The sequence below is a fragment of the Colius striatus genome, chromosome 8 (genome assembly GCF_028858725.1).
Source record: "Colius striatus isolate bColStr4 chromosome 8, bColStr4.1.hap1, whole genome shotgun sequence".
In the NCBI taxonomy this organism is placed as follows: domain Eukaryota; kingdom Metazoa; phylum Chordata; class Aves; order Coliiformes; family Coliidae; genus Colius; species Colius striatus.
Window position 1 is genome coordinate 27,636,129 of NC_084766.1, and position 20,733 is coordinate 27,656,861.

The following is a 20,733-nucleotide window of genomic DNA, read 5'->3' on the forward strand; positions in this document are numbered from 1 at the left end:
TCTGAAGTCATCATCTTTAATGTGATCCCAGTCAATGACAGAGAGCTAAAATGAGCAACAAAAACACGGGTCTTCATTTAGAGACATAATCTGTTTAATAAATATGACTGTAAAAGCAATAAACAATAGCAATTATACATTACGCTACTTTGTATTTAACGAAAGGGAAAAAAGAAGATGAAAAAGTACATCAAAAAAAGTAATTTTAAAATTAGAAATAGTTCCAACACTCTAAGAAAACTTCTTGATTGGCTTACTATAAAAATAAGTTGGCTAATGTTGGACTTCAGTGGGGAGTATTATACAGTTGCTGCAAAAAACCTTCCCATCTTTCTTAAAGCTGTAGTTGCAAACACAATAGCAAAGCCATACAAACAGCTGTGTTTCTACCTGACTTCAGAGAGACTGCAGAAAGAGGCACAGGACTCTGCTGTGGTCACCCTTTGACTGCTATGGGTCTAATGTTCTTACACTTGGTATCACATTTTTTTTGTCTGCCAGCACGTTGGTTGATGGGGGCTTGTGCCCGTTTTGTGACACAGAAAACCATTAGCACCACACCCCAGACTCCAGGCAACACCAACAACACTGTTTGCTTCTGGTTTTGACTCAGGCTGCTGTGTGCAAAGTCGATGGAGCAGAACCCCCCCACAATGGGAACCGGGGTGTCTCCTAAGTGTGCTACACTGAATATGAACTGGCCTCTATTTGCCTTCACCTAACATAGATAAGTAAAATTATATTGGCTATTACCTTCCTCTCTGCACTTCAAACCAAAATCCTGGTGCTAGGCTTACCTGAGTTGAGTTGGAAATAAACAGCTGTGATGACCATAGGTTAGGCTTCAGACAGATATCCATTGTCCTGGGAGGACTAGCTCAAGATATGCCAACCCTGCTTTCCTGCTGTTCCCTTGCATAGTCTACATGAACATGTCCTGCAGCCTCATGTCTAGTTGCAGTGTAAGACACAGCCTTATGTTATTGGTAAGAAATCAAATCTTGTTCAAGAGGGGTCCTGTGGTGTTGGGGGTCAAAATGCATGGCAACAATCTCAGGCAAATCCTCCTTTGTCCTCCCTCTTCTGCCCAGAATGGCAGTAGTTTCCAGATCTGCAACCAAAGGGGTTTGCTAAGAAGGTGCATGGACTTTTCTGTGCTGCCTACTCTATGGACAAGGTGTCTTTCCAAAAAATTACAGTCCTTGGGGTGGCTCCCAAAAACTCTCCTGGGACTTCCCCAGACAAATTCAAACATCGGCACTAAAAGCAGTTGATGGTGTTAACAGCCAAAATTGAAGGTGTAAGGCTGGTACAGAGCATAGTGTAAGTTCATGCTGGCAATAATCTGCAAGTGCAGTAGAGACAGACCTCTCTGCCTGTAAATGCATCCTATTTCTGTTCCAGCTGAGGTCAGGAGGCAGGAAGTTATCTTTGAACAGAGCTATCAGTGAGATGCCTTGGTGTGAGCAGGTTAAGAGCTGTTTAAGATAGAGCCTGGCCTTGCGGTTGGGATCACCCACACTTGCACTCAGCCTCCTCCCAGCCGTGGGGCACTGACAGCAGCTGCAGCTACAGGAACGAAGGGCAGAGTCCAAACAAAGACAGAAACCAGACTGACCAAGAATATTTTCAGTGCCTTTAACCTCCAGTGTGAATTTTTTGTGTCCTACGAAAGTCTGCTGGGGCAGCTAGCCCTCCCGCAGCCCAAAGTGCTAAAAGAGCAGTTAAATCTAAAGCCAAGAACCCTAAAACTCCCCCTCCCACCCCACCCCTTCTCCCCCCCCATATCCCAGCCCCCCCCTCTCCCTAAAGAAAAGACCCACATGCATATTCTTGGCCTATATCATTACGAATTTTCTACAAATTAGAGACAGATCAGAAAAAAGAGAAAGTGGAGGGGTGAGGGGAAGGGCTGCAGGAGTGAATAGTGGTACCAGTTCCTCTCCCCCCACCCCCCACTAAAATTGAACACCTGTACAATGCAGTTCCACTATGGTCTCAGTATAATGTCCACATGCACAGGCTTAAAGCTAAAAACCCTTTGTCATCTGAAGAATTAAAAAGTCCAAATGCAGTGAGTTCTCCTCTTATTTTAGATATAGATATACATCGGTGTCCTCAATTCAACCATTTACATAGGTAGGGATTTCTTTTGTGCTCTGGGGTTCAGCAGCTGTGGAAATACTTCCTGTGTCAAAGAAAGAACAAAATAAAAGAGTCAGTAAAGAACAAATAGGTTTAGGCAAGGAAAATGTTTGAAGATATCACCTTGCTGGACTTTGGGATTCAGCTGTTCCAGAATAACACATTCTTCCCAGAAATGTCACTCAAAACACTGAAGGTGATGTCCCATTCTTTTGCTAATGAAGATGATTCACCCATCTTGAACAGAAGAGGGAAGGGCCAGAGCAGAGAGGTGGAAGGAGGGATTGAGGTCCTCAGAGGAAATGTGTAACTCATTTGCAATAATAAGGTATTGGAGATTTCATAAATAACCTTAAGCTTTGCATTTGCAAAAGAAGAACCTAAACCACTCACATCCCGAAAATGGGAACTGTGGGTTTTCACTGCCAGAGCTTGGAGAGAAAATTAAATGATCCAGGGACATTAATTCAGATTTCTCCAAGGAAGGTTCCCTGAATGATAGTCAAAGGGGTTGAAAAACCCTGGCTTCCTAATAAGCACACAAAAGAGAAACACCCAATTACAGTCTCGCTTTGTTTTCCCAAAAGAAAGAAAACTCATTAAAAAAGAAATTGTCGTTTTCCAGAAACAGATGAGGTAGTTGTATAAGAGAGTGAAGAGCCTTTTTGCTTTCTATTCTGTTCACACCTAGGTCCAGACCTTTTCATTTTGTTCATGAGCTCTGATTTGGTTTCCTCATTCATCTTACTGACAAGATGGAAAAACACTCTTAGGCAGTTTGTTGGACCGATTCCTTTTGATAGAGAATTGAGCCTACGTATCCCATACATTTACCTTTTGTGCTCACTCATGCAGTTACAGGTGCAAACCAAAGAGTTATAAAAAGCCAGTTTCTAGTTCAACACAGAGTCCAGTGCACCAGCTGAGAAACACACAAAATGCTAGCTATTGAAAGAAGCCAGAAATGCTTCTTTCTTCTCATTGCACCAAATGAAAACTGACTCCCAAAATTGTCTTTGACTACTCTTATCCTACTGGCTTCAAGGATCTATTTTCCAACAACACCAGAAAGAATAGTTTTGAAGGTGCCTTGAACAGATCCAGCAGGTAACTGATTCTTGCCACTTCAGTCCAAGGGGTGTGTGAAAACATGTGTTTCCCTACCCCTGAAACAGCACGAACCACAGTCATCACATTCTTTTAGAAAAGGGAAGCTCAAAGCCCATCTAACTCTAGAGAGTTCCTGACCTGAAATTGGGTGTTTCTCCCTTAGCACCTTCCATCATTTTTGCCTTGGAGGCTTCTAGGGGAAAGTGAAAAAAAGAAAAATAACCAAAAGAAACAAACAAAACAATTGTTAAATTTTAGGACCCACCGCTCCGGGTCTTGGCTTGAAACCTCTTGGTGATCCACAAGCTTTTGGGAAGTCCTCTGTCCAGACTACCTTGGTTGCATTTCCTTTCCTTGGGTTCTGGACTGTGGCCTGGGGTTGCTCTGTATGGGGAACACCACACGGGAAGGTTGGTCCCCTCACTCCATCCTGTATTCTGCTAAGCAGGGATTTCCAGGTCTGCTGATGAATAGTTGTCTAAAAGCTTTTAATAGCTACCAGATCTCTCCTTAATGATCACATGAGGAGAGATCAGTATTGACTGCAGCAGAATTCCAGCTTAGACATCAGTTTCATCAAGAGACTATCTTCTTTTTCCTCCCAGGTGGTTTAACAGGCCACAATCTTTGCACATCACATTCCCTCTTTTACTTGCCCTTCCCCGTTCTCCCTCTCTGCAATAGCTACAACCCCAAGCCTGCAAACACTAAAATCTAAGGTTTGGTTAAGATGATGAAATTGTGCAAATAAAGGATCTCAGTTATCACTATGCTTCACTCCTAGGTCAAAACAGTTATAAATTTTAATTGCTCTAAAATAGGTCCATGTCCTTATTGCAGGGGTGTTGTACTGTACCTCTGGACTGGGCCTGCAGAACTGTCACCTCATGAGTGAAGCTGAGCAATGCCCAAGCAATGCTGGCTTCAGCAGAACATGTCCCCAGGCTGAAACCTCCCTGCTGCATCCTAATACTTCTGCTGTAGTCAGGGTAACAGAAAACATGAGCAAATGTGTGACTGATCCCAGTATGTCCACTTCAGGTCTTTTCACTTTAGGTCCTATGAAAGCCTGGGGCTTATGAAATCAGCCTGGGGCCAAACCCAGCTGCCTGATGCTGAGATCCCTGGATTTGTTCAGTTTCCTTGGGAATCAGCCAGGCTAGCATTGCTGCTGGCAACAAAGTCTGTCACAGCACAAAGGCCACAGCAGTCAAAACATCAATGGATATTTAGCTGTTAGATCTGACTTACCGAATCACCCGCTCACCTCCTTGTTCCAGGTGAGGGTGGATGAAGTTCTCCTGGGTGAGGGGGTTAGCCCCACAACTCTATCAGCTCCAGCAAAATAAATTAAGTTGCCTTACAGCACAAGTTAAATGCCAGCAGGATTTTTGGGAAGAGGAAGGGATCTAAACAGAGCAACTAGGAGAAAGAAAAAGCCTGAAGTTGTTCCACTCCCTTTCATCATGTGGCAGTGAGGGAGAGGGAAGAGTTAGCAAGGTTTCCTGTAGCAAAACTAATGCTGCAGCAGAAGAGGATGGGAGGAGGACTGTGCAGGAATATGGGAAGGGGAGAGGCTGAGAAAAGGATTAGCCAATTATAAGTCAGAGTCTGACCAGCTGCAGGATGCTGCAAATTATTTACCTATGGGCTGGACTTCCAACTTCTCATCTACTAGTTGCTCAGGGCTCATCAGCTCACTTTGAGGGATATTAGGTATGCTTTCCCTCTGACTGACTGGACTGATCATCTCTTGATCTTTTTCATTCTGCATCTGTGCATATATATTAAGGCCAGGAATCTTCCTAAAACATTAACAGAAACCATCATTGTGGGGTACTCTGGCAGATGATGCACTATCAGCTTTTACAAACCAAGAAATAAACCATTGTGAAAAAAGAAAACCCAGTAAAACAAACCCCAAACACCTCAGTGAAAGGTAGCCAAGGGGAGAAGGAAATGGCTCAGGGAGGGTCGTACCTTTTGAACTTGTAGATTACAAACACAGCTAGTCCCACAAAAACGACAGAGAGGAGCATCAGCATCGCTGAACCACTGTGACTGGGAGTGAGGTCCACCAGGGGAGCTGCAAGAGAGGGACAGAAGATCAGAGCCACTCCTAGCCTGGAGTGCAAGTTGCTTCCTCTAGAAATATACCTCATTCTACCCTTACTGCACTGGTAGCAGGTCTTAGCTGTTCAGACATCTTCAGGGCTTCTCTCCATTTCTAATCTACCTGGATTTAACCAGAGTTCAGATCATTAGTGGTGCTCAACCTACCCCTTGATGTAAAGTCCCGTAGCTTTCTCCTTAGAGGCCTCTGGCCTATTAGAGGACTACCTGAAACATGCTCTCTTATACTGCAGACAATTATTTAAGGTAGTGTAAATGAGGTCACTTGGGTACCAAAACTGGCATTTTCTCGATAATCCTGGAGGTACCCAAGGGCTAACTTGTTATGTTGACAGCTGAGCTACTTTAGCTATCTCCCAATGCACAGTGAGTAATAAGCAACTGTCTCCTCAATTTTACTGAAGCAATGATGCTCACCAAATGTATTGTCCTCTGCTCAGCCCTGCTCCTTCCCAATCGGAAGTGCAATGTGCTTCACAGACACCATCTGATCATCATTCCATATCATGGCAAGCTCTTCTCACACCTCTGACATTTTCACTTCCTTCCTTTATCCCTTTCTTACTCTTCTGAACATACCCTAAGCCAGAGCCAGAAGACACAAGAAAACATGCACACGCAAGCAGACACATACTCAGGCACACACCACATGCACACACATTTTCAGCTGTCACATCCAGCCTGATAAAGCCAAAATTTACCAAAAAAATTTACAAAGTAAAAAATCTTATCCTTCCTACATCAAGCAGGCTATGCTCAGAAAGGTGTGGCACCAGGATGAAATCATAGAATGGTGGGGGTTGGAAGGGACCTTTAGAGATCATCCAGCCCAACCTCCCTGCAGAAGCAGGTCCCACCTAGATCAGGTCTCACACGTATGAGTAACGATCCATTATTGTGAATTCCTCACTCATCTCTGCTCTGTCCCTTTGCATTTGTATTTTGTGGGTCTCTGCAGTTCTGTGGGATGACAAACTGGCTCTCGGTCAAATTCAGGCTCAGCATCGCTCAGTGTTTTTGTTATACTGCTGTGCTGAGAGCCTGATAATAAACAGCTATTTATGGTTTTCTGAGGAATATTGGCATATTTTACACTGCCTTAAAGTTGAGAGTGTTGTCTATTGGTCTGGGCACATCGGTTTGTTGTGGTTTTTTCCACCAGAAGAAGGAATGAACAAGACAAATGGATTGCAATCTGTTGTCCATAATTGCCATAAATTAATCTTTCCTCCAGTGTGGCCTGAACAAAGAAGATAGAGATGTGAAACATGTTGAGGCCAAAACCTGTCATTCTCTGTGCTCTAGGGAATCCACACGATCACATATAACACATACACACAAAGAATCTCACTTCTACAGGTTCTGCTTGAATATTCCCTCCAAGCTAGTTTAGGTACCTGCACTTTTGTTCCTTGCAGCTTCTTTGCTGCAGAAATTGCTGCTGTGAATGACAAGGTATACACACAGGGAGGAACGAACCTGTTCACTGAGGCATGGGAATACAAATGTAGGCATACATATACATATATGTGCACTTAGAAAAAGTCATGCTGAGCTTTGTGGTTCAGCCAACTACAGCCCACAGCTGCCTGGGGTCCAACACAGAGTCACAGTGAAAAGGCTGGGAAAGGGGTACCACAGACCAGAGCATCACCTCTGGGCCATGTGCATCCCCCTAGATTGTGTTTTTAGGGACTGCTTCTGGTGCTGGGCTGTGTTCCACATTTTCCTGCTTTTTTTTTTTACTATTTTTTTAATAAAAGCTTGGATTTCAAAATGACAATTCCTCTCCTTCCTTGATAACCAAAACAATAGTTTTCAGCAGCAAAGTAAATCTCGCTTTTGGGGTTTTGTCAAATTCTAAACTATTTACCAGTTTTGATATTATGAAATTGGGCCTTTTATTTTGACAGAGAACTAAGTCATGACCTCTGCACCTTGATAAAGAGTCGTATTCCCTCAAAGACTTCACAGTGACTGCTCTCTGGGCTTTTTAATGTCTAGTTTGGCAGTCCAGGCTCATTTTGCATTCTTACTGAATCTTGTTTCTGCAAGAGATAAAATCCTCTAGTGTTCCTACAGGACATGGTGAAGCCAGTTACAGCAATCATTCATATCTCACCAACGACTTCAAAGGGAAGAACAACAAAGCCTACCTTGCAGGACAAATGTGTGTTTGCATCTATTATGGACAAAAAGTATCCATTCCTGCTATGTGTGTAAATACAAATAAAAATGGGAGATTTTGGTAAGCACGAAGGCAATGTCTTTGCACAGCACGTCTGAGCCAAGCACCTTGGGCTTCAGCCTGAGTTAGCAACATAGAGGCCAGCCCATGCCTAGAGGCCATACTATTATTTAGCATGGCAGTATTCCACACTGATAGACCTTGACTTTTGGCTCATTCTGGGCAGCAGACAAGGTTTAGTGGCCCAAAAAAGTGGTATCCCTACTAAGTATCTGGCTTTGGGACTGGATCTACCCAGCTTTTAGCCAGCTCCGAGCATGGATGGACCAGCTGAGGACTCTGTGCATTCCCTCTGTGCAGAGATGCCCAGAATTCTTCTCCAAGAAGCTGCAGGAGGCTCCTACATACAGCACAAAACTTGGATCCAGATTACTGCACTAAAAGCAGGGCTGAATATGACATTTTGTCTTCTGCTTCCACTACATGAAATCAGGAAAGTCTCTTCAGTAGCGAGAGGTAAGAATGAGCCTTTCCTAGAAACAACTAATACAATTCTAACTGTATTTTTTTTTAGAAAAAGCCTACAGGATATTCAAGGCCAGAGTACTCACATATAGATGTTAATTTGGGATTTGATCTTGACTTTAATGAACATTGTGCAAAATGGAAACCAGCCACGTGCATTGGCAGAGTAAATGCCCAGAAATTTCAGAAATGATGAGCAATCACAGGTAATTCTATGTTTGAAACTCACATTATGATACTTTCAGATATATTTCTTTAAAGAGATGGGCACTGAGAATTTTCTGAAAGTATATACAGTATCACTGGTCATGGTTGGGAATTCAGGCCAAGGACTGTTTCTCTGACAACAATCAGTATGTAGAATGTATATGAATTTAACTCTTGACTGTAAAGTCACACATTTCTTCTGTGTTCCATGTCTACTTTTTGGGTTTTTTACAATCTACAGGAGAAAAATAAAGCAAACAAACTGACTTCTCAAGCTGCTGTGGGGTTGTGGGTTTTTTTTTCCTTCAGAGACTACATATGCTGGTTTTCTGAGGAATATTGGCATCTCTGCTCTTTTGTGCTTTTGGTTCTAATATGTCTAAAATTAAGCTTCTAATCATCTGTTCCACAGCCAATGGAAAGCAGAAATATGCAGCGATATTCCCAGGGCAGATATTAGCAAGTTCTGCTTAAGAAAAATGAAATAATGCAAACACCAAGGCTTTCTTCCATGGGGATTTAAATGCATTTGCATTACACCTTTTTGTAACAGTCTCATTTTCCTACTCTTTATGGATAGGGCAGCACAAAGACTGACACCAGGTTGAGGAGACCTGTTCATATGATAAAAAGTTTTTGTAGAGCAGTTTTCTGGTACAATTGAGACTTTTAGTTTGCAAGTTAGCCAAAGAATCTGATACCAACTGATCAGAATTATCACCATCTCCTGTAGAAAAAGGAATTTGTGAGAATCCTGAACATGGATTTGTTCATCACATCACTTGTAAGAGTTCAATAGGTCTTATATTCTCAAATGAAGATTTAGCATACAGAATAGACAAAGATGCATGTAATTGAATATCAGGACTTTGGAGATGGCTCATTTCAAGACAGGATTAGTTAAAATCCAAACTGCCTAATCTTACGTTTGTGTATCTGTAAAATGATTCTAGTCTTTCAGACTGCTGAACAACTTCTGAGCTGTGCTTAGTTGCTTTGAAAGTCTGTTGACTCTAGAATATCTGATTATATCCAAGGCTAGCTGGTTACTTTTGCACTGTGTGATCCAGGCTGAACATGCCATGGTACTGCTTAGCTGTGGAACATTTCAGAGACAGACAAAAAGTACACACTTCTACTGTTACTTACACTTCATTTAACAACAACAGCAAATTCTTCCACATAAGTGAAAAGATTAGCTGTAAGTGCAAAAGCCACTATATCTTTTTGATATGATAAAGAATAGGGAGGTGGAACAGGCATTTTAATGCCTGCCCATACACTGAGTTGTAATTGTGTTATAAAAATAAGAAATGTTTAAAATACAGCTGATTGTACACTGCTACCATCAAGGAATATATTGTTTGCTGTGCTACAGAGCAATAGGGAAAGCATACACAGAAGAAGGATACTGACCTGCTGATAAATGGGCAGCATGGACAAGGATTTGAACTCCTGGCTTCAACTCAAAATGGACCAGGTTTTGGTTCAGCTTTGTGATCAGGGTTTCTGAAATCTTGAAAGAAGGAGAAAATAAGAAATGTATTTATTTCTTGACCATTAGTTTAGATTGCCAATAGGTAGGAAACAGAGCTGCATGCAGCGTAAAGATTTTACGGAGGCACCAGACTTTATAGGCACAATTTCCCATCACCTTACAATGAAGGAGTTTGTGAAAGCTGAACGTATCTGCCAGTGCTACGTCCAGAGTTGTTTGTGTATGGTTGGAAATGACTGATAGCAATAAGTTGCCCTGTCACACCTCTTTAGAAGCAGCCCAACAGTGAAAGAGAATTGAGCCCCAAAGGAACATTACACCCACGTGTGTCTGCAGGACCAGCCCGCAACAGCACAACAATGAAATCTATTTACTGCTCAAGCACAGAGAAGCATTTAAATTGTTAGCTCTCATTCCCTCCTAACAAATCACTTTTTGCTCATTGAGTGGCTCCATGATCTCAGAGCGTGTTCATGATGTGATATACCTGAATCCAAATCAATAGTTTAAGTCTTTAACCCAATTTGCACTTAAATTTCATATCCTAAAATAAAATTCCATTTCATATGAATAGTTTAAGTCTTTAACCTAGTTTGCACTTAAATTTCATGTCCTAAAACCCAATTCCACTTCATCTGGCTCCAAGTTTCAAATCCAGCTGCTCCCTAATCCTTAAGCATGTACTAGAACCAGCTCAAAGCTGAAAGTGCTGTTGACTACAGAGTGCGGCTTAAACAAAATGCATTTTCTAACTATTTTTAGGGATTATACACAGAGAGGACATGCTCTTATACTCTCTATTTGATGGCAGAGACATTTCACAGAGGTTTTGGATCACTAGATTACCTTGCTGTAAGTCTGATGACAACAATAGAGCTGTAGCATTAATGAAACGAGCTATTCCTCCTTAAAGGACACAACAGAAAAGACGAGCATTTGCTGATGAAATCTGTATTTATACAGTGAAGAAGCCAAGCTTTGCTCCAATTTCTTGGTAAACAGCTTTTGGGGTTTTTTTAAGTCAGTTTGTCACAATATGCACAGAGCCAATTTCTCCTTATCACTCTTAATTATATCCAAGAAGTTCCAGGCACCTTGCCATTAAAAGCAAAAAAGAAGGCAGATAGATTAATCAAGGAATGGAAGCCTACAGACATGGTGCCGTTAGTTTGTTCTGTGTCTTTTGTGTGTTCATCTGCTAGACATTTCATGTATTTCACATTTTCTTACAGCAGTGAGCAATTTTCCAAGAGGACATAAACTCTGTTCTGCATGCTAGCTTAGTAGGGAGAGGTGGTTGTAACACTGAGAAACCCCCCTTCCATCCCATAATCTTTAATATGCAGTTGCTGAGAATGTTGGGGGTTTATAGCCATAGCAAGATCAAGAGGAGACTTATTCTAGTACTCACCACTTAATTCAATTTGTTTTAAATAAATCCTTACTCCTCCTTGAAGATTAATGAAAAATTGTCAGAATAAAGAACATTCCAATAATTTTTACACCATCTTTTTCCTGTTCTTCATTTTTGTCTGCCTGAGTTATTTCAGTAAATGCTACACAGATATGATTGGATGTTCCTTGGCCATCATTTATCACACTACGAGATTTATCTGGCTTTTTTATTTTTTTAACATTCTTAATGATTCTTTCAATACCCTTGGCTTATACATTTTATTTCTGGCTGCTGCTGACTTGAATAGGTGCCTTTGGTCCAATATCAATTTGGCAATAATTCTTACAGGAATTTTATTTATATTTTTAATATATCTTCTTCAAGTTTACCATTTTTTCAGGGGTGCCAGAATGAGTAGTAAATATATTTCTTCCAGTAGCATGAAAAAATACCACCTGCTTACAAAGAGCCATCTGCTGAGCTCAGAGCAGCAGGGATGGTGACATAAAGATGTGCAGTACATGAAGAAAGTCCAGGAGGCAAATTATATCTCTGTTTAAGAATCTGAGCATATTAATAACCAAGATTGATGACTATGATGAGTACCTCATCTCTAAAACTGGAGCAACAGATGCAGATCGATATGCTGTAAATCAAGTACATTAATAGCTCATGGAAATAATGGGAAAAATATCACCCTGGACATTTCCAGTTGCAAATATGACCTAACAACTGTCCTGAATACCCCTGCAGGAACTCTGTTCCTTCATGCTCTGAGATCTTCACGCTGCCTGGGCAGTTGAGGCTATGCAACACATTGTGATGTCTGCACAAAATGGTCAGGAAAATGGTAGAGGAAAAGACCATACATTATGTCTTCTATACAAAAAGAGACTTAATTTGATATGTGTGCAACTGAGAATGCAGCCAGCAAATGTTGCTATCTAGTACTGGAGAATGGTTTCATCAAAGATTTGAACAAGATCTGGAAGAATATAAGAACCTCAAGAAAGTCAGCGTGACACTTTGTTGGGCACCAGGGACATGAAGGAATGGAGATGTCACCTGGCCTGCCTAAGGGCTCTTGTGGTACAGTGAGGAGGGCAAAATCAGAACATGGTCAGGCATATTACAGCTGAGAGGTGCCATGGCAGCCTCCCAGGAGACAAGTTGAGTGTGTGAGAGAAAGTTCAACCTTGTCTGGTGAGCTGATGGAAAGGAATAATAGGAAGGAGAGAGGCAATAAGAGTGAAGCAGTAAGAAAAAAGAAAAAAAAAACAAAACCAGAGAAGTAGTCATAACTGAAGTTTGTCATCACTGCATTGGATCATGCATCACTGTTATTTGATCATGAATGAGGACCTCACTGTACTACATCTCATACAAATGTAACTTCTAACAAAATGATTTCTGGCATCTCATCAGAAGTCAGAAATAGCTGTCACTGTTCCAGGACTATAAGCAAAGTGTCAAACCAATCAGCAATTGTTCATGCCACATATTTCCTTGTGTCAATTAATTATATGTTCTCCCAGTAGCTTTTTGGGTGCAGCTTTTTTGCCTTGGTCTTTATGGAATCTGAACAAGCCAAAAAACAACAGTCTGAAATCTTCAAGAGTGCCAGAAGTTCTTGTAAGAACATCTGCCTTCTTCAGGCAGCTCTGGAGATTCCTGACACACACTTCTGAGGAAAGAACAGATGTATTCAGACATGTTTTTAAAATGTTTGCTTGCTTGGTACAATGTTTTTGTTTCTCTTTACGTGGCAATTCAGATCCTTTTTGAAATAGACATATAGTTAGTATAGAAGGAGAAAAATGCATTTCTGTACTTCTAAAAATTATCTGAAATAGAAACCATGCACAATGGTTTACAGATGTCAGTATTTGAGGTCTATGAGCAGGTTAGACACAGCTAAAGAGTCAAATTCACATTGGGACTGGATACTGCTCTTCAAAGTTAGGACTGATGATGTTTCTGGTCCTCTCACCATTCCAAAGAGATCTATGAACTACAGAACACTTGGGACTCTCACTTTGAGATTGGAGAAGTAGCTCTTCTGTCTTTCTTCTACTAAGTCCATTTCTAGCTCAGTGGATCACAGGTTATGAGACTTCAAAGTAGGAATGGTTCTGACTCATATAAATTGTTTACAACATTAATAGAGTGTCTCTGAAATAAATCTCCACACAAAGGCTGATCTCAGTCACCGAGACAATGAGCAGGTTTCAATGGAAAACATTTCTGGTCTTCTTCTTCACTTTATTTCTGCATTTAAAGTGGAGGCAGTTTTGTTTAAAAAGCAGATAAGGAAACAACAAAATACTTTGGCCTATTTAAAAAATACCCATCCAACTCCTGTTGGACAGTTAGACCTTCAGGTTGGCCTTATGCTTGTTCCTGTTTCTTTCTCACTCCTGAAGATGCAACTAACTCAACTGAAGACAAAACTTCTTAAATGGCAGTCTCCTAATTTATAGTCTTCAAGAGTCTCCCTTGTGAAAATAATTAGCTTTCAGAATTAGTTTTGGTCCTTAACTGAGCCTCATTGACTTTATCTGCTTCATTTGCAGAATTAAGCATGATGTGCAAAAATAATTCAGTAATAGAAACCATTCTTCATGTATCATTTTTCATCAAAGGACACATAATGAATAATAATAACAGACAATTTGTGAAGGGGAAAAAAAGAGATTCTAATTTAAAAACAGAACAAAACAAAAATTAATTTGGCTTCTCTTAGCATTTTGTCAGAATTAGGACTGTGAAAGAACCGTGTGCACCAAGAAACAAAATGATCACTCAGAAAAGCACTTCCCCATACCTTTATTGAATTTGGAAACCTATGGTGAAAATTGCTTTAGACTAATTGACTGCGATGCAGCTGTGCCAGGTTGTACTAGCTGAGAATCTGGAGACTTTTAAAGACATTGTGTAAGGACCTCAGCTGATGAGTGATACACTTCATTTTATTGATTAAATCAATAAACAACCAAGGAAAGACTTATGCACATGTATTGGTAGGAAGCAAGTTGAACCAGCATTACAGAAGCAAATCAGGAGTCAAGCAAAATGTGGATTATTTTAAACTGTGTCACCCTGCGTAATCTTTGTTACTTCACGCAAGTCCTCTAAAGCGTGCTTGCTTTGGCACTGAAAAGAGCATGATCACCAACTTACAGGGTCCAGTAGGAATTTCTTGAGATATTAAAGATGTTAATCTCGAGCTGCCATTGATATCCAGAGATATACCATGGAAGCACAAGGCAGAGGACATCCTTGTGGTTAATCAGAGATGAACTGACCAGCAAATATGAACCCAGAGAGAACCTGGACATAAAAGCTAGAATCCACTCTAGATAAACAAAGGTGACCATGAGGAGTACAGAGAATCAAGACCTGCTTTGTACAGTGTGCAAAAGATGAGAAAGAAATAGGGATAATAGTCAAGTGGCAAGAGTTAACTCAAAGATACTGAGACAAGACAAATAGTCAATCTCTTCTACAGCACACAAGCCACTGGCTGAGGACAAAAAACCCTTTCATACAAGGTCTTCTGGTTCATATTATTTCTCTCGATCTGCCTTTACTTTGTACATACTGACCCAACCTTTCATAGTTGCCCAGCAGAAGAAATGTTAGAAAAATCTCTCCTCATAAACACTAGATGATTTATTCTTCTTCCTGGAATTTCATTTCCAGGACTGACTGGAAACTTCTGTAAGATTTGAAAGTGTTCACTGTCATGATCTTATTAATAAAATGTTTTAGTGATGGGCACATCTGAAATAAATTAGAGGAAAGAAAAGTAGTGAAAGTGAATACACTAAACTGATCAAGTTTAAGTGGGTGGGAGGAAAAAAGAAAGGAATATAAAAAAAGATAGAAGCTCCAACAGCTACTATGGAGCAGAAGTAAAATGAAACCTGCTTTAGGGAAAGAATCCTAAGACATGCACACATACAGGCTCCCTAAATGCCACTCTCCATAGTATTAAATTTGACAGAGTTAAATTCACCTCCTCAGTTCATCACTATTCATTTGATACTCAGTCATCCATGTCATTTCCCATCTCTTTGGCTGGATACAGACATTGGCCACAGCTGCAACACGTTGAGCACAGTTGGCTCCCAACCAGCTAGTGTTGCCATTTGCCAAAGATTCCATCATGCTTGCTGATAGCTCTTTTCAGAGAAAAGATTAATGGCCTCAAATGCCATTAACTATTTGCTCCTACATCTATTTTGCATTCTGCTTTTACAGTTATTTTTAATAAGCTGAGTAAAAGCATGCAAATGGAGAACTAAGGGGAAATGCATGAAAACATCATAACCTGTACTTGACATGAAAACATCACTTCAAAATTCTCATGGATCTTCTGCTTACATGTCATTTAACTACCAGGAGAAACACTTGTAATGTTTGACAAAAAGCCTCCACTAACAAACAAGGAGATAACAAGGAGAGGAGATAATTTGTGAAATGCGTAAGTCAAAAGACAGCCCTTCAGAATCTTCTGAGTAAAACCGTACACTGAATAAACGGAGGAATCGTTATCTGTGCATTTGTATCCCTGACCTCTACTGAATTGTAAGTAGAATGTCTTCCTACCACACATTCATTTTGAATTGGATCGCTGCAAAAAATTAATCAAAAATTACTGAAGAGGAAGAATTGAGAGTTGGCCAGAGAGAAACCTCGTGAGGTTCAACAGGGACAAGTGCAGAGTCCTGCACCTGGGAAGGAACAACCCCATGCACCAGTACAGGCTGGGGATTGACCTGCTGGAGAGCAGCTCTGTAGAGAGAGATCTGGGAGTCCTGCTTGACAATAAACTAACCATGAGCCGGCAATGTGCCCTCGTGGCCAAGAAGGCCAATGGCATCCTGGGATGCATCGAGTGTGGCCAACAGGTCGAGGGAGGTTCTGCTCCCCCTCTCCTCTGCCCTAGTGAGGCCTCATCTGGAGTCCTGTGTCCAGTTCTGGGCTCCCCAGCTCAAGAGGGACAGAGAACTTCTGGAGAGAGTCCAGCGCATGGCCACCAAGATGATCAGGGGACTGGGACACCTTTCATACGAGGAAAGGCTGCAGGAACTGGGGCTGTTTAGTCTAGAAAAGAGAAGACTGAGGGAGGTTCCCATTAATATTTACAAACATCTAAATGGTGGATGTCAGGAGGTTGGGGCAGCACTTTTTTCTGTTGTATCTAGTGACAGAACAAGGGGAAATGGGATGAAGCTGGAACATAAAAAGTTTCATATAAACAAAAGGAAAAACTATTTCACTGTTGAGATGAGGGAGCCCTGGCACAGGCTGCCCAGAGAGGGCGTGGAGGCTCCTTCTCTGTAGGTCTTGAAAACCTGCATGTTCCTGTGTGACCTTATCTAGGTGGGACCTGCTTTGGCAAGGGGATTGGACTAGATGATTTCTAAAAGATCCCTTCCAATCATTCTGTGATTTGGGAAAAGTCACAACATTCTGGTCATAATACAGGATTTTTTCAAAATGCAAAACATTGTGGCATTCTGCAGGCTGAAAAGTCCTTTTTATTTTTATGAGGCTGTGAAGAAAAGTTTACACTGATTACAGAAAGTGGGGCCGATCAAATAATCTGACAACCTCAGAAAATCTCTATTTATATATTATTCTGTATCTATTTATATTCTGTATTTACATAGGCAGAATTATTCCATGCTGCACATTGGGAAAACTTCCCCAGTGTCATACATCATGTTGTTTTTCAGCTGTCAAGACCAGTTAAACATTCTAAAAGGTATTTTACTCTCCCATAAGAAAAATCAAGAATGTAGAGTTGACAATTCTAAATGTAATCTGAAAACAGATATGACAATAATTGGCACTGTGTATATACACACACACACACAAAATGGGACACCTGAATGAGAGTGGTACTCTCATTCCTTGAGCATCAGCTGAGGGAGAAAATGACATCTACCATCTAACCACAACCTTAACAAAAGCATGAGAGACAAATGTACCACCCTTGCAGAAAACTGCATGGAAATGTGTATTTATCGATTCAGGGCTTAGGACAACTTCTACAGTCCACTGGCACTGTATCCAACAATTCATGGCTTACTGTGTTTAGAATTATAAAAGATTAGCAGGACAGAGTAGTATTATACACATTAACAGATGGAAACTAAGACCTAGATTTTTAAGGTACAGTGGACATCTAGCTGCTTCTGAAGTCAATGGTAACTATATACTAGAGATCACAGAGCAGATGGATAGGGAGACCCAAAGGTATGCTTAAAAGTCCAAACAAGTATGTACCAGATAAAACCAGTCCCTCATAGTCATTAGATATGCATTGGATTTACTGATATATCCAAAAGTCCATGAAGCCACATACACCCTTCAAGGTATAATAATAATAATATTAATAATAATAATAGTTACACATGGCATAATAATGGTCTAGCTCAGGCCACAAAACACAGCTCAGTTAAGCCAGTTGCTCTCAGGTACTCTATGATAGGCACGGCCTGAAGCAATTTTCATGTGGGCTGATGTAGTTTGAATTCCCTCTTCAGCTATTGTTTCTACCCCTTCCCCTTCCTCCCACTCCATCGGCTGTCCTTAGCCTCATTTGTTCCAGCTGACAAAAATCATCATGCACCACATGCATGATTTACACGGCTTCTCCCTTTCAAACCCAGGTTAGATGCGCAGAACATCAGGACTACAAAACAGAGAGTCCCTTGACTCTGTTCTGGTGCCTGGTATATGAATACAGTGAATTCAGGGCTGTATCACCACATCCACATCATATGACAGCAATGACATGCCAACTTTAGGAGGCTCTTAAAGGAGAAGAGAAGATGGTGGGGGCTATAACACACTTCATTCTCCTGGTAAACTTGTGCTTAAAGTGTGCATTGTGAATGTTGTGCCTTTCTGTGGTATTTCACTCAGTTTTACCAACTTTGGATTTTGAGAATGAGTTAGGTTTTCCCCTGGGTATTGAAACAAGGACTTTTGCAGAATAGAAACGTTAATTTCTGTAACTCCTTTCTACCTGATCTAATTTGACTGCAAGTTTTCCAGAGACAGAGACTATTTGTCAGTCTGTCTCCGGACAGGCTCACTACAAGTCTTGGGTTTGGAAAGTAGCTTCCACATGTGACATGACATTATGAAAAAAGGAATCTAAATAATTGTTTCCTTAAGAAGCCCTATTCTTGTGGAAACTATTTCCATTTTTTTCCTGTATATATTGAAGTTTCTCTTCCAAATTAGAAAAAAATCATCCAGAACTTTAACTCCTTTGGGTGTGCACCTGCAAACACACAAAGTCACACACGTGCCTTTGAAGAGGTTGTTGCTTCCTCTTGAATACAAAAGAGATTTCTGTTCCTACCACAAAAGAATGCTATACCTCATAAAGTACTTAAGCAGCAACTGAAGCAGTTATTAGCAAAAACATCTGCTCCCAGTAATCATCCCAGAGATTTCAAGCACAGGTAGAAGCTGTTGAATGGGCTCTGAAACACCTTGGGAAAGGGATAGTGAACGATCACAGGCCAAATGAGTGACAGAACAGGAACATCAGAATATACTTCAGAGCTGGAGACACAGACCCCCTTTGGGTCTCTCCTTAGGCTATTCCCACTGAAAACAATAGCATTGTCTATTGGAATAACTAGGAAGGGTAATGATGTACTGAAGAATAGTAAAAAAAAACCATTCTGATCATCCCAATGGGAGCAAAGGAGATACTTCTCTAAAAGAAGTATCTGGCTTGAAACAGCAAATCATTTCTCTCTCTTCAAAGATCACTATTTGGACCCTGCAGGATGCCAGAGAAGTTTCTGGACTGCCTATGAAAATGATATTTCTTCTTGTCCATAAAAAGGGCCATGAGGGCACTGTGAGGGTTTCCTTTCTCCACAGCCACAGAGACTCCAATTTTACAGGTAGGGGGAAAGAAAGGGACAAAGAGGTGAAGTAACTGGCACAATACAATAAACTGCAGAGTACTGGAGGAAACAGGGTCAGATGTAAATTTGAAAGTTTATGGACTGGCTTGCTTGACAATTTGTGATGGAGGAAAGAAGAAGGATGAAGGAGAAAAGAGAAGGTTTTTGCAAAGCAGTAAATCCCCATGTTTTTTGTTTATTATATGGGTGGTGAAAATTGCAGAGGAAAATCATTTGTCAAGAAAAGATGACGGCTAAGGATGCAGAGGAAGGGAAAGCAAAAGAGTGTGGGTTACCTAGTGGTTTGAGGCCCACAGCTAAGTTAACAAGACTTCAGATCACTACAAGAGGCAGTTGCAATAACCAATAACTGGTCAGGTGGATGAAAAGGCAATCAGAAAACAAGAACACAGGGAGAAGACACTAGATGTATGCACTGATGGGAAGATATCACTCATTTGGAAACTGAAAGACAAATCCCAAGAGAAATGCTATAACCCTTGTGCCATCCAGTAGAGTAGCAGGTACTCAGTAATGTCAAGCATTTCACCATATCTCTAAGTCTGATATTTATGAGCTGATGATACTCTCTCTCAGTGCTCATACAGCCCACACCAACATGCAGTATATCTGCCTGAGGCATGGAAATGCTATATGGAGAGGCAGAGGTACAGTGCTGCTTCATTCAGGGCTAGTTATCTTTGCTCCTGGAATCTAAGGCAACAAAATGAGAGATATTTCAGGATTTTTACTCAGCACATTGCTAGGCCCACCTGCTGGACAGGACCTTTTGAGTCTGCAGGGAGATAGCCCTCCAGCTGTCATAACCTGCTTCAGGCTTGCACAGAGAAAACAATCCATAAGGGCTGAACTCCACTGCCAGCATTATGAAGAGGGCAGACAGATAATCCAGTCTCTGTCTTGTGCCTTAAAGTAATGGAAGTTCTGATCTGCCCACAACTACCACCCAATTCTGTCCTCCAGTCCTTTCTAGACTCTTGCCTCAAGTTTATGTTGGTAGAAATCAAAACCTAAATTCTTCCTACTTTCTTCCTACCTCCACAATGTAGAACAGAACTTCTATACAAGAGACATGACATCATACAAATTTATGCCAATATAACATTACTGAGGGAACCCAAATGCAAGTCTTTACTACTTAATACAGTTCCAAAACTTATTTCCAGTGTTTGGGAGAAAAAAATCCAACCAATATCCAAAAACCTAACCAAACCGAACACGAAAGAGGATGTAGCATGTACCACAGTCATTGTTTAGATCCCAGTGATTTAGATACATTTGTCTCACAATTATTCATTCTAACCTCCCTTGGCAATCCCACATCTATCTATCTACCTATCTATATATATATACACACACATAAATGCACAAACATACATTTCTCCAAGTAACAGACACGATACCTGCTCTAGGTCTGATGCTGTTCTTTTATTTTCTCCTGTGGCTTCTTGATATGGCAAAATGAAGAGTTCAGCAGATGTGGGCAGACCGGGAAGCACTGCTACCAGAATATGCTTGCTTGAAATACCTGTTGCCTGATACATAACAAATAATCAACATATGAATG

At 40.9% G+C, this 20,733-nt stretch overlaps 1 protein-coding gene across 2 annotated transcripts in view; it reads right to left on the minus strand.

Annotated features, from left to right (window-relative positions):
- Positions 1–2,131: 2,131 nt before the first annotated feature.
- The window catches only part of LOC104550109 (VPS10 domain-containing receptor SorCS1), a 297,789-nt gene continuing 279,187 nt past the window's right edge, over positions 2,132–20,733 (minus strand). For both annotated transcript variants that reach the window (XM_062000965.1, XM_062000964.1), the window contains 6 exons: positions 20,570–20,701; positions 9,725–9,824; positions 5,236–5,341; positions 4,900–5,060; positions 3,521–3,639; positions 2,132–2,188 (listed from right to left, as the gene is read on the minus strand). In XM_062000965.1, coding sequence (XP_061856949.1) covers positions 2,132–2,188; positions 3,521–3,639; positions 4,900–5,060; positions 5,236–5,341; positions 9,725–9,824; positions 20,570–20,701 — 675 coding nt within the window. The remainder of the gene's footprint in view (positions 2,189–3,520; positions 3,640–4,899; positions 5,061–5,235; positions 5,342–9,724; positions 9,825–20,569; positions 20,702–20,733) is intronic.